The sequence below is a fragment of the Cygnus olor genome, chromosome 7 (assembly GCF_009769625.2).
Source record: "Cygnus olor isolate bCygOlo1 chromosome 7, bCygOlo1.pri.v2, whole genome shotgun sequence".
Taxonomy (NCBI): domain Eukaryota; kingdom Metazoa; phylum Chordata; class Aves; order Anseriformes; family Anatidae; genus Cygnus; species Cygnus olor.
Genome location: NC_049175.1, coordinates 32298920 through 32310747, shown reverse-complemented (window position 1 = coordinate 32310747; position 11828 = coordinate 32298920). Strand labels below are relative to the sequence as shown.

Below are 11828 nucleotides of genomic sequence, written 5' to 3'. Positions count from 1 at the left end.
TGAATGTGTGTAAAGTCCCTTCCTTTAAAAGTAGAAAAATTTAACTGAAATAGGGGTAGGCTCTATTCTGAAATAAGTGTGTTGGAACTCTTGAACAGCTTAATTTTGAGGACCAGAGGTTTCCGCTAAACAGCTTATGTAGGTGAAACTTTGACTTCAGGTATCTGAACCTGTATGCTGCTCTTCCTGTTATGTAAGGCATGTTGTTGCCCTCTGAGCGGCAGCATAATGATGACTATAGTGTGGTGGAAATTATTTGAAATTCTTTAAAATTCTACTAGGAAATATATCCTTACTGTATTTAGAGAAGACTAACTTGCAAATTCCCCTGAGCCTTCAGCTGGTGTAACTTCTAAAAGATAACTCTAATGGGAGAGGGGTGATACTCATGTACTTGTACAAGACACATCCTAATAACTCTATTACCAGTAATGCACCATTTTAATTCTTTGAATAATATCAACTAAGCATTAAGAAGGGTCTACCTATCTTACACTGCACAGGGTGCACTGATTGTCAGGTCACACTGCCCCAGTGTGAATGTAACATGCAGTTCTGGTCTCACATAAGGGTGGTTTGAGTGAAAGACTGCACCACTGCAGGGTCATGGTTCGCTGTGGAGTCAGGGTCATGCAGCAAGACTATAATAATAAGCAGGGCTGTCCTCATGAGGAACTTAAGAGAAGGCTGCAGGAATCAGGGCAGTGTTAGTTAATTATGAAGAAGACAAGATAGCACTTCACTTTTATGAACAATAAAAGAAGCTAAAAAGTAAAAACCAGTCCAGTCTTACCCCTTCCAGCTATGCTCTTGCTTACTCCAGCCTCAATATCAAATCTACTTGAAATACAAAACTATTTCGAGCAGGAACGTGTGATAGACGTTGATTTACCCCTAAGCAATAGCTTCTTTTGACAATACAACAATACTTTAAGAAACAGGAGCTTGATGCCCTTTTACCTCAGTCAGCTTATAGAATACTAAAGATGAATATTCCCGGTTTCATCTTACTTGTTCCACATTAACCCAATGTTAATCAATCAACTGAATGAATCGAGAAAAGAGTCTTAAGAATACAAGTCTGGCTAGAAAGCATTTTGTAAGGTTTTCTTCCAGTGACACTTAAAGAATGGTTTGACAAGTGTTGACACATTATTTGAAACTGTCTTTCTTATTTATAATGTTGAGACAAGGCTTAAGCTGAAAGGATATTTTCAGCTCACCAAGCAGAAACTGATGATCCACTATAGCAGATGAGGAGTTCATTTCCAGGCAGATAAGCCCCAGACTGCTCACTAAGCCACGTACTTTTTCAAGGTAGCAGCGGGGAGTATAGGGTTGACATTACAGATACCAATACCCCTGCCCTAAGAAGCAGTACCAGCATACACTGCAAGCATACAAGTTTGTAAAGGGACTGGTTTAGATCACAGAAGTCACAGTGTAAATGTTTATGCAGACCAATTTTCTCCCAACAAAGTCACAGCAAAATATTTTCCAGGCACTCCCACTGTGCAAATTTCTTCTCCCACTCCCACACGCTTTGCCAGTACAAAGGCTTAGTCCAAAAAGTGTACCTAAAACTGCCTGTGTCTGACCTTTTTTCTCCTACAGCAAGGAATCTAGCACTGCAGCTCCAGGAGAAAAAGGATAAAGGACTGAAGTCACTTGTTCCTGGCTCTGCCAGATAAAGGGTCAAGATAACCCACCCTCCCTTGAAACTTAAAGTCCCAGAATTCTTCATTAGCATGTCTTGATATCACATCCCAGAAAGCATCTTTTTTCATTTTTTTAATTAAAATATTTCATATATATATTGTTCACATTAAAATACAGCAGTAGTTTAATTTTAAATAGAGCCACAAATATAGACACTCAAAAAAACCAAACCCACATCACTTGAATCAAATAAATAAATCAGAAAGTTTCAGACCATCAGGATTAGATGATAATGATTTCAGATAAACTAGAAGTCCTAAGACACTGTACTAGCCTACCCATATGACACTAGTTTCTTTAAACACCGCGTGCAGCCTATCTACAGTACATGTACTAGAACAGAGAGGCACTGGATCTATAACAGTGGTAGAGTTCAGGTGGTTGGAGTTACGAACCACAGCATAGTAAGATCCTGCTTTACAGTAGCTTTTAGACAGTGTCCTACACTAGAATGGCATTGCAAGGCATTTCTGGAAAAGAATAATTCAGGTTTCATCTTTTGACACATACATGAGTGTTTTCTTAATCCAATTCCCAGCATGAGTGGAAGTTTAGCCTTATCCTGCAAGTATGCAAAGCTTGAGCTGGTAATGAATTTGGTTTTGATTAAATAATGACAACTATGCTCTGATGTCAACACTGACTTAATGAAACGGTACACTTGCCTTGTTTTAAAAGATACTTGGACTCTTATATCTGGACAGTTAGCATATACTAAGACTACGGAAATCAGAGCACAGAGGGACCCAGTGCCTGAAGGTCAGGTTTCTGGCTTGTCTCGCTTTATACCAAGGCAAAAAAATTGAGCAAGTTGCCACCGTTCAGAATTGGAAAAAAATGGAATAGAACAGCTTTAATACAGATGAAGCAATTACAGGGAGTTTGCTCCATTTCCCATTACCTCAAAATGAATCTACAAACTAAATTTGCACTGCAGGATTGTTAATATTTGCGATTGTATCAGTACACAGTATCTTTACTGAAAGTGTCCCAGGAAGTGTGGGAAGAAAAGGACAGCAAGTCTTAATTTCTGGTTAACGTAATTAAATACAAAAAAAAAAAGCATCAGATCCCATTGTGGGGGCACAATTCATAGAAAGCTGCATCTAAAACTTGAATAGAAACAAGTAAAAATACTAGTCCAAAAATAAATAACACGTGATTTACCAGTAGGTTATTTTGCTGGTGCAGTGCAAGGAAAGTAAGGTCACAGAAGTGCAGTATAACCATTGTAGTACAAATACTCTCTACGTAAGTCAGAAGAGCTACAAAATTAGTCTCAAAAAAATAACTGTGCAACAAATTTAAGATAAACAGCATGCTTATTAAAACCCAGTGTCTAAACTACCTGTTTAAATATGATTTACCCTTCTTTTGTATCAGCTGCCTAAAGGAATTCTGAAGCTTGGTCACAACCAAATTCATTTGCATCTTGCACTCACTGTAAACAAGTTTCTAAATTTTTTGATCCCAGTATTCAGTAGCAGTTCATGCTACAATGAGCTCTGATGTTAAAAAAAAATTAAGTATTGTATTAACAGACAACTAGGACACTAAATTAGCAACTAAATTTGAATTATTCGTGTCTGGCATTGTGTAAACATTTCTTTCAGTTCTTTTTGCTTGACTTCATTTATAGCTTCTGGTTCTGCAGGGCTCTTCTGAACCTTTGCCACAGCAAAATTAATCCCTTGAGTCAATCCTGCTTGCGTGATGTTAGCAACCTGGACCACGGAACTGCAAATTTTAGCAAAAGGAGAGACAGCTCTGCTGCTGCTACTGTCAGCTGGGGACGGAGTCGTGTGAAGTCCTGTCTCAAGGATACCAGATGCAGACCCTGGGCTTCTATGAGATTTAGTCAAGTCAGTCCCTTCAACAGCTAAGAGCTGATTTGGCTCAGAAGACTGTACATCCAGTTTGGATGGTCTGGAAGGAATATCTCTGATGGTTTCAGCCTTGCTTTCTGCTTTCTTACGCGTATTATTGCTGGTTTTATTTATCACGTGATGTGGCTCTTGAGAGCAAGCCTCTGCCTCCGAGACGTCCGACACCTTGTTCTGGGCGTCGTGTACAAACCTCTGGCAGTACACATCGATAGGCTTAGCAAACTCCATCTCCACGTCGTCAGCAGAAGGTACGGGTACGTCTTCACAGTCCGACTGGCTAGCTTGAGTGACACGGACCTCGGACGGAACGTGAATGCTGATGTTCATGTCAGTGCTGCTTACAGACTGGGAACGACTACCCAAGCGAGGAGCTGATGCAATGATACCACAGCTAGGCAGCACGTAATCTGTCTGCCCTATGTTCTCTAGAGAGTCAGTTAGCTGGTTGTCCTCATCAGATTTAGAGTTGGTCAGGAAATCATCTGAGTGGAATGAATCATTATCTGATATTTCTGTATCAGATTCAGCATGAACTTTATTATCAACCGCTGGGTTCTCTAAAGTTTCAAGGCTGCTATCTGATTTCCAAAGACTAACTTTCAAATTTGGTTTTAAAAAATTGACTTTTACTTCAGGTTTGGTAAAGCTGCCTAACTTCCGAAGATTGCTAATGTTTACATTGGATTTAGTTTGTTTCACTTTTTGATTGAGAGACGAGAACTTGCTCAGTAAATAATTCTTGCCTTGGGCCAGGGATCCTCTGTTCCGAGACCGAATGCCAATGATGTCTTCATGAGGTTTACTGCTCCTCCTGGAAGAAAAAATAAATTTCTAATGAACAATCATGGCATTTTCATTTATAAACACCAAGTATTCACCATCTTCCAGCCTATTTCCATAATAGAGATTGGAATTTTAGTAAGCATTATCTTTCCCATACATAATTGTACCCATATAAACTAATCAGATTAAAAAAACAAAGAGTGTGCCACAGAACGGCAGCCAAACAAGGAGAAAAGCAAGCTTATGCAAACGTTTTTAGTTTTGGATGAAACTGGATCTGAGTTCTGTGTACTTATAACCCTAACTCTGTTCATGCTGTACTCAGCATCCAGATATCAAGACATTCTTTTTATAAGAGTTAAACATCACATCATCTTCTACGAATGTTCTTCAAACAAGACCTGAAATGTTATCTGGGTTCGTTAAATACTTGTCTGCATTGGAATCAACGTGAAGGTAAATCTGTTGGTTTCTTTCCTACCTACAGAACTAATAAAGCAGATATCAAGTTCAGATAGGAAGTTAATTCGCAATTAGTCTGTCAAGTTGATCTGACTTGCAGTACATTAGTTACATTTGACGATGTATATTCTATGTAAACATAAATGTATAATATAAAATTCTTGTTTGTACTTCTAAGCACCTGCAGACAGTGACTATTGAAAGCAGCATATGAACAAATTAATTCCTAGCACATAACTAAAAGAAACAGTTTGGTTTCTAGCTACTTACCTGTTACCACGTACTGTAAGCCACTGAGGAGAGAGCAAAAGTGGGACAAGGATTTGCATGATTTAAGTACTTACCTCTCTAGCTTTTTCTCAATAATGGGCACATCTAATCCCATTGCTTGCTTTGTGATCCGCAGCATTTCTGCAATGCACTGAAGAGTGTCTGAAATCCAATTACCAGCCCGTCAGACTCTTTAAAAGAAAGCTTAAAACCCCATATTCCAAAATCTAAAGCTAGACCCATTTCTTTGCACCTTCATTAAGTTACTCTCCCTCCCCACCCCAGAGTAGCCACACCCAAATTGCAACTCTGATTTAAAGCTTACAAATAAGCTTAAAAGAAAGAAAAGACTCTCCTTTAACCCTAGATACTAGGTGTAAGTGAATCATTACCATGATATATATGCCAAAGGAACACAATTATATTTATTCTAATCCTTGCTGACAAAACAGTGCTCCAGGTAAAGAGTGATGTTTTTCCCTATTAGCGTTCATTTAATGTAGTTAAACAAGAAACAAGAACATATCTAGATACTGATTTTATTAACTAAATCAATTTCTTCCACTCATTAGAAGATAGTTATAAGCCTTTTATCCTTATGTCTAGATTTTCATTATTCCAAAACTAGTTGTGTTCATTCTAGATGAAAGCATTGCTTTAAAACCACATCTGATGCTTACTTTTCTCTGTTAAAACAGTAACAGTTTAGCATTCACACAGGAAGCCACATACAGTTTTCTTTCTGCGAGCAGAGAAGTTGGTTATACTACAAGTTGCCTCCTTCATAAGTTATTTTAAGAGCTATGGAAGTGTTTTCTAGAGAAACATATGGGTATAATGAATACCCTTTCACGTATAAAGCTCTTAAACATGAAACAAACCTTTTCCATCTTCTTCTGGGTTGCGTACCACAGCTCTAAGCGTGTGGAAATATCCACTCGTGTCCTTGTATTTGTAATGCAGCCTCATGCACGAGAACTTGGGTTTGCCAAAGAGAGTAGGCTCAGGACCTGAGAAAAATCAGGAGGTTAGAAATGTTTTTGAACTAAGCAGATAAAAAAAAAAACACTATTGCAGAGACTACACCTGAATGTCTAAGCAAGTTTTTCTTCATGCCGAAAAGACTAAGCTTCATGTTTTCTTTTGAATAGCACAAGCATTTTAAAATGACACTTTCCACAATAACTAAGCCATCGATTACTTTCAAAGCGCAGTTGGACTCTGTATGTGTAATAATCCAGCCCGATTGTTTATTACAAGTTATACTTTCAGGTAGGAGAAAAATTCTGGATCTATTACATCCCATGTTCTAGGAAGCATTTCTGAGAAGATTAAAGAAAGTTACTGTGTTTTAACAAGTAGAGGCATACATATATCGAGCTTTAAATCAAGCACTTCAACTCTTCGGTGCAGTGCAACGCGTCTGTATCATTAAACAGTGGGTGAGGGGAGCTTGTTCTGTAAGGTATTTGGTCTGGCTGTTTCAACTTCAGTCTGTGAGTCAAGATGTGTTGCGGACATCCACAATACACAAGTGAGGCAGACTTTTCCAGTTAACTCCTGGGAACTGCATATACATAGTGAAAGTTACAGGGCTTTGGAATTTTTTTGTTTTGTTTTGTTTTTAAGAGCCCTACCATTGATCAAAGATTACATTTCAAGCAGTACCAGAAGACAGGACCCAGACTGGTATCTTATCAGACAGAGCACATTTCGAAGTAGGGTGGACTACACAGGAGGCAAACTAGAGGTTTGCTGTTTCAATTTATCTGAAGGATGCTTTGAATAACTGGGAAATATGTGCTTAGATTCTTACCTATTTCTATTTTTTCCAGAGCTTCAAGGCTTAACCTTTGGTACTGATTCACCTTGTCAATTTCATCGTCATAACTAGAAAAAGAACCAGAGTTTAACACTTATTAATCTAAAACAAAGCCAGTAAAAGGAAGCTACACAGAATAAGAGAAACTGGCAACTTACTAGGCAACGTAGTAGGCGGAGTTAGAAAGTAACAGCAGAACATCCACATCTTTATGAGTAGCATCAATGAGACTAAGAACGGAAAAAAAGAAAAAAATAAATACATGGGAGAAGGTTTTTACTGCCACAGCCGTAATGAATCCCCAGTGTATTTCTGGGACTCTCAGTTACCTCTTATACCTGGAGGTACCCAGTAGCTTAAATAGGTCAGTAGCAGGTCCAAAAGTAAAAACCCACAAGCTATCAAAATGCTAACAGAGAAACAGAAAAATGTTCAGAGTCAATCCAGGTGACGAGTCTGTGCTGTGAATTGCCACCATAGAATCCTACACTGCTATTTTAGATGCTAAAGTTTAACCCGCAAAAAATCTAACTGCTATTTTTCTATTACACATTAGGATACTTTGAACTTGATAAGGAGACAAGGAAATTAGAGTTCATTCTCTACTTTCATGAAGAGACACCTAGGCTTTCCTACTACCCATCCACTACACAAGAATTTAATGTGATCCAATGTGACTTGCAAGTCACATTACTCTCTATGAAGCAGTAAGAGAAAAAACCAGCTCCTCAGACAGCCCTTTCTAGAACTAAGGGCAGCTAAAAGTTCTCTTCATGGTACCTACTGAAGTTTGGTGATATTGACTGAATAACCAGGTGATTTCTCAAAAGAACTCCAGCATGCACCATTTTTATGGCATTTGGGATAAAGCACGTGTTTACAGAACCTTTACTTTTACAACTACAACTACTCAGTCTCTTCAAGGACTGTCATTCTACAGAGCTGTCCATTTGCATTTCTGTTTAACATGTCAGCTATCAAAATCATTTAACATGTCAGAAGTAATTAAGAGATGTCACAGTAGCGGCTGATCAGTGATGACTTTATTCAACAAACCTTGGGTCACAGTCAATGAGTGCCCATCCTCCGTGGAATTTTTCATCATCTGGTAGCAGCAGTTTCATGTAGCTCTGCAACAGCTGGCTAACCAGTTCCTGGTGGCTTCTCAGGTTCTCCTTGTGCAGGGCTTCATGCTCTTTCTCTTTTGTGAAGATGGAGTACAGATCCTCCGTTACAGGGATACCTTGCATCAAATCTAGATAAAAAACACAAGGTACCAGTAAGAAGCTGCCAACAGTTAAGTGATACACAATAATCTGTTAAATGCTTTGTAAATTCCTTCTAAGTAGTTCTTAAAATGTTGAGTTGTATTTTTTACTGATAGAAGACAGGGTTTTACCTACTAAGTTTTCAATTTCAGGCAGCATTTGATTCATAAAGATTAACTATTTCTCAGGTATCTTCAAATATGAAACCCTTCCTACATAAACTTGACCTTTAAGAGATGTTACAGGGCAATTAATGCTAAAATTAAGTTAGGAACAAATTCTACAGTGATTTACAGTTCAGTGGAATTATATGCAGTGAGTGATGTTTAATCTCCAAATGGTAAATGTCTGTGCCATATGGTGTCCACTGCATAGAAACGAACATTAAATACACCCAGAGCACTTAGAAAAAGCAGTCAAAGATAAAGCCAAGATAATTTTAAATAGACTTTTAAGTACAGTAATCTGGCTTAGTTGAAGTTTTATTCTTACCTATGACTGCTTGCCTATAAGCATCCCTGAAACGATTCAGGTAATATCTGTTTGCAGAATTGACTCCATCCTTCATTACCCCTGCCAGCTTCCTTTCACCAGTTCTTGTGAAGTCACCCTGTTACACAGAACATGCAAGTCATGCACACACACAACTTTGAAGCAGTCTCAGCTCAAAAGCTTTGGCATTGACACTCCAAACTGAATAGATAACTCAGAAATAGTGTTCAAGTAACTACTTCCACATCCAAGTTGAAAATAAATGTTTTTCAAAAAAAAGCATTCGACTCAGCAGAGAATCTTAGACCTATGATTCCACATAGTCATAATGAAAAATAGCATTTGAATAAATTTGGATAACATTAAAAGCCACGCTTTCAAGACATCAGTTTGGGATTCTCAAATACCTCAAAAAAAAAAGTTATTTTGTCCTTCACCAAAAAAGAACACTATTGGAACAACAGAAGACTGGAGCTTACTGAAAAGGTTTTGCATCTTTTTTGCTTCTGCTACTAAAGCAAGACAAGCACAACAAACTGAAAGACAGTACAAATCCACACAACCTCAGAAGCAGAAGTTTCTACGCCTTCTGTGATCTAGAATTTGAGTAAAAAGCAGTTTTGGTGGCCACACTCCATTAGAGGATTCTGACTATTTTCAGAGACGCTCTGAACATTGGCACAGAGTAGTTCCAAAAACCATGCTAGCTATTACTATGAACATTTCAAGTGTATTTCACTTAATTTGAAAGACATTGCAATTAAAACATTAACCTCAGCAGTGAGCAGAGAGATCTCTAAGCAGAAGAACTGAAAATTTATTAAGTTCACAAATTGAGTTCTGTGCTCTAGTCAATACTTGTAATAAGACAAAAGCATCAGGCTGGTTTTGATCATTTTAAAGAGACTAGTGTACTAAGTAAACAAACCAAAGTTCAGGAAACAATTTTTAAAAGGGATTTAAGTGTTTAACATTTCCACTGCATAGGTTTTCTCCAGTGCCAGGTACCAGGAACTGTCCCACCAGAACACACAAAGTAGCTCAAATTCTATGGCTTTTCACCAGAGATGACAAACCACCAAGAATAGACAGGAAGAAATTCCATGCCTGATTCTGATCTTGTTAGACAGACCATATTGCAACTAATTAAGAAAAGCCTTTAATAAACAAAAATTAATATCACTAGTCCTTCTAATTAGTATCATTAGTCCTTCAGAATATTTTTGAAGTACTGTAAAAACTGTGCTTAAAAGTACTATAACTATTTAAACGTAAGCAGATAGGCAATGCTTGATATAAAACAAACTTAGCTCAGCTATGCTTTTTTTTTTTTTTAATCTGGACGCGAAGCTAACAGAATAAAGTTATGCTACAGCCAGCAGTGACACAGGACACCCAGACGCTCAAGTCTTTCCCATTTCACACCAAGCATGATACAAAATTTTCTTCTGCTGAAAGGCCACACAGGTGTCTGAGATGAAAACAAGCAGAATATTTGGCTGTTCTTACATATAAGAGAATTCTCCACAGGAGGTAACAACTCGCTATTCAGTATCAAAATAGACAACTCTTTACCCCTTACCTTCAAGGCTGCTGTGCCAGCATACTGCCTGCTTATGGCATCTCCATTGTTCGCCCAGATTATCTGGTAGATTCTATTGCATTTCACCGGCAAAGGCTGTTCTGGTGGCATCACACCCAGTTTTTTGAGCTGGAATTTGACATACGTATTAATATAAGGTTCCAGATAAAGCCATTCTCAGTATCAGAGCTTGATTAAAAAAGAACGCTTAAATATTTCAACGTTAATTTTTATATGGTCTGAATAAGAAGCCCAACCTTCTCATTTCTCAGATTAAATTCACCGTTAATAACGAATTAGTGATTCATCATAAAACATCATACCAAGAGAATCACTGGTCTCAGCAGTAATATTAAGTATGGGTGTAGAAGTCAATCTTCACAAGAATTAACTGAAGGAAGTTAGTTACTCAAGATATAGGAAGCGTCTCTTCCTATGAGAAACTCTCAAAAGAACAGATGTCACAGAACTTTAACAGAGGTAACGGGTTAAAGAAGTTAACGTCTTGTATTGCGAGGGCATTCATAACAAAGGTCTGGAGATGAAGTGGAATCTCTTTCCAGTTGCAAGAAAAGAACACACCATGAAGACTTGATCTTTTGTTTGCAGACAGTAAAGCCAATGCAGTCACTCCAAATTCATCCCTCCCCCAAAACAAAACCTTCCTAGCGAATTTGTATGCTGTGTTTATAATCAGTGCTTGTGTATTTTGGACCGTTACTGTTTAACACTGATACTGAAAGCCAGATAACTTACTCTCCAGAACAAACAGTACTTAAAGTTTTTCCATGGTAAGTCTCGGGTATAATACAAACTGAAGTCTTTTCCCACATACTAAACTGGTTTAAGCTGCAGTGTCCCATTCTGAAGTCAATACTACCACATGTAACTGCAGCGTAGTCGCTAGGTGTTAGGACCACTGCAGGGATAGCAAGGCAAACCTTAATTTACAGCTTATAACAAGAAGTGCTCGAGCGTATTTGCAAGTTAAATGAAAAATGGTACAAAGCTATTCATTGACTTTGCTGTTCATTGAGTTTGAGAACTCTGTCATATTCCCAGCTGACATAAAACAAATCCTATAGCTGCTAGGAAACGCAAAGGCAAGGTACTTGTAATCGTAACTACTCCACATCAGTCACCTTCCAATGCCTAGGGCGCTTCTCCGGCATGAATCGATTCTGAAGTACTTTGGCTTTAATTTGAGAATGACACAGCACGTCATGAACTAATACTGTAACAACGATTAACAAAGCCCTCTCCACGACAATTTATGCAATTCTCAGTTTAGAAACAGGGTCTTTGCGTTTGCAGAGGTAATGAAGAGATAAACTAACCTAGTCTTAAGATGACTGTAGGATTGCTGGTCCCACCCCAACCCCAAATATTCTTTTTATGACAAGCGCTCATCCTGCCATCTGCAAACAGTAACTGCCAGACACAATGGTAAGAGCCATTCATTCTTCATCCTTATGAAAGGCCCACCTCATCTTCTATCCTTCACCTTACATACAGCCAGGGTTGTTTGGGGCTGGGCTGTAACT

General features: G+C 38.3%; 1 protein-coding gene across 1 annotated transcript in view; it reads right to left on the bottom strand.

The window, feature by feature from the left end:
- Window positions 1-1794: 1794 nt before the first annotated feature.
- Window positions 1795-11828, bottom strand: part of INPP5F (inositol polyphosphate-5-phosphatase F) — a 39029-nt gene continuing 28995 nt past the window's right edge. The window contains exons 13-20 of the mRNA XM_040564610.1: window positions 10285-10413; window positions 8703-8820; window positions 7999-8197; window positions 7101-7172; window positions 6937-7010; window positions 6002-6130; window positions 5195-5282; window positions 1795-4416 (exon numbers count right to left, since the gene is read on the bottom strand). Coding sequence (XP_040420544.1) covers window positions 3285-4416; window positions 5195-5282; window positions 6002-6130; window positions 6937-7010; window positions 7101-7172; window positions 7999-8197; window positions 8703-8820; window positions 10285-10413 — 1941 coding nt within the window. The 3' untranslated portion in view covers window positions 1795-3284. The remainder of the gene's footprint in view (window positions 4417-5194; window positions 5283-6001; window positions 6131-6936; window positions 7011-7100; window positions 7173-7998; window positions 8198-8702; window positions 8821-10284; window positions 10414-11828) is intronic.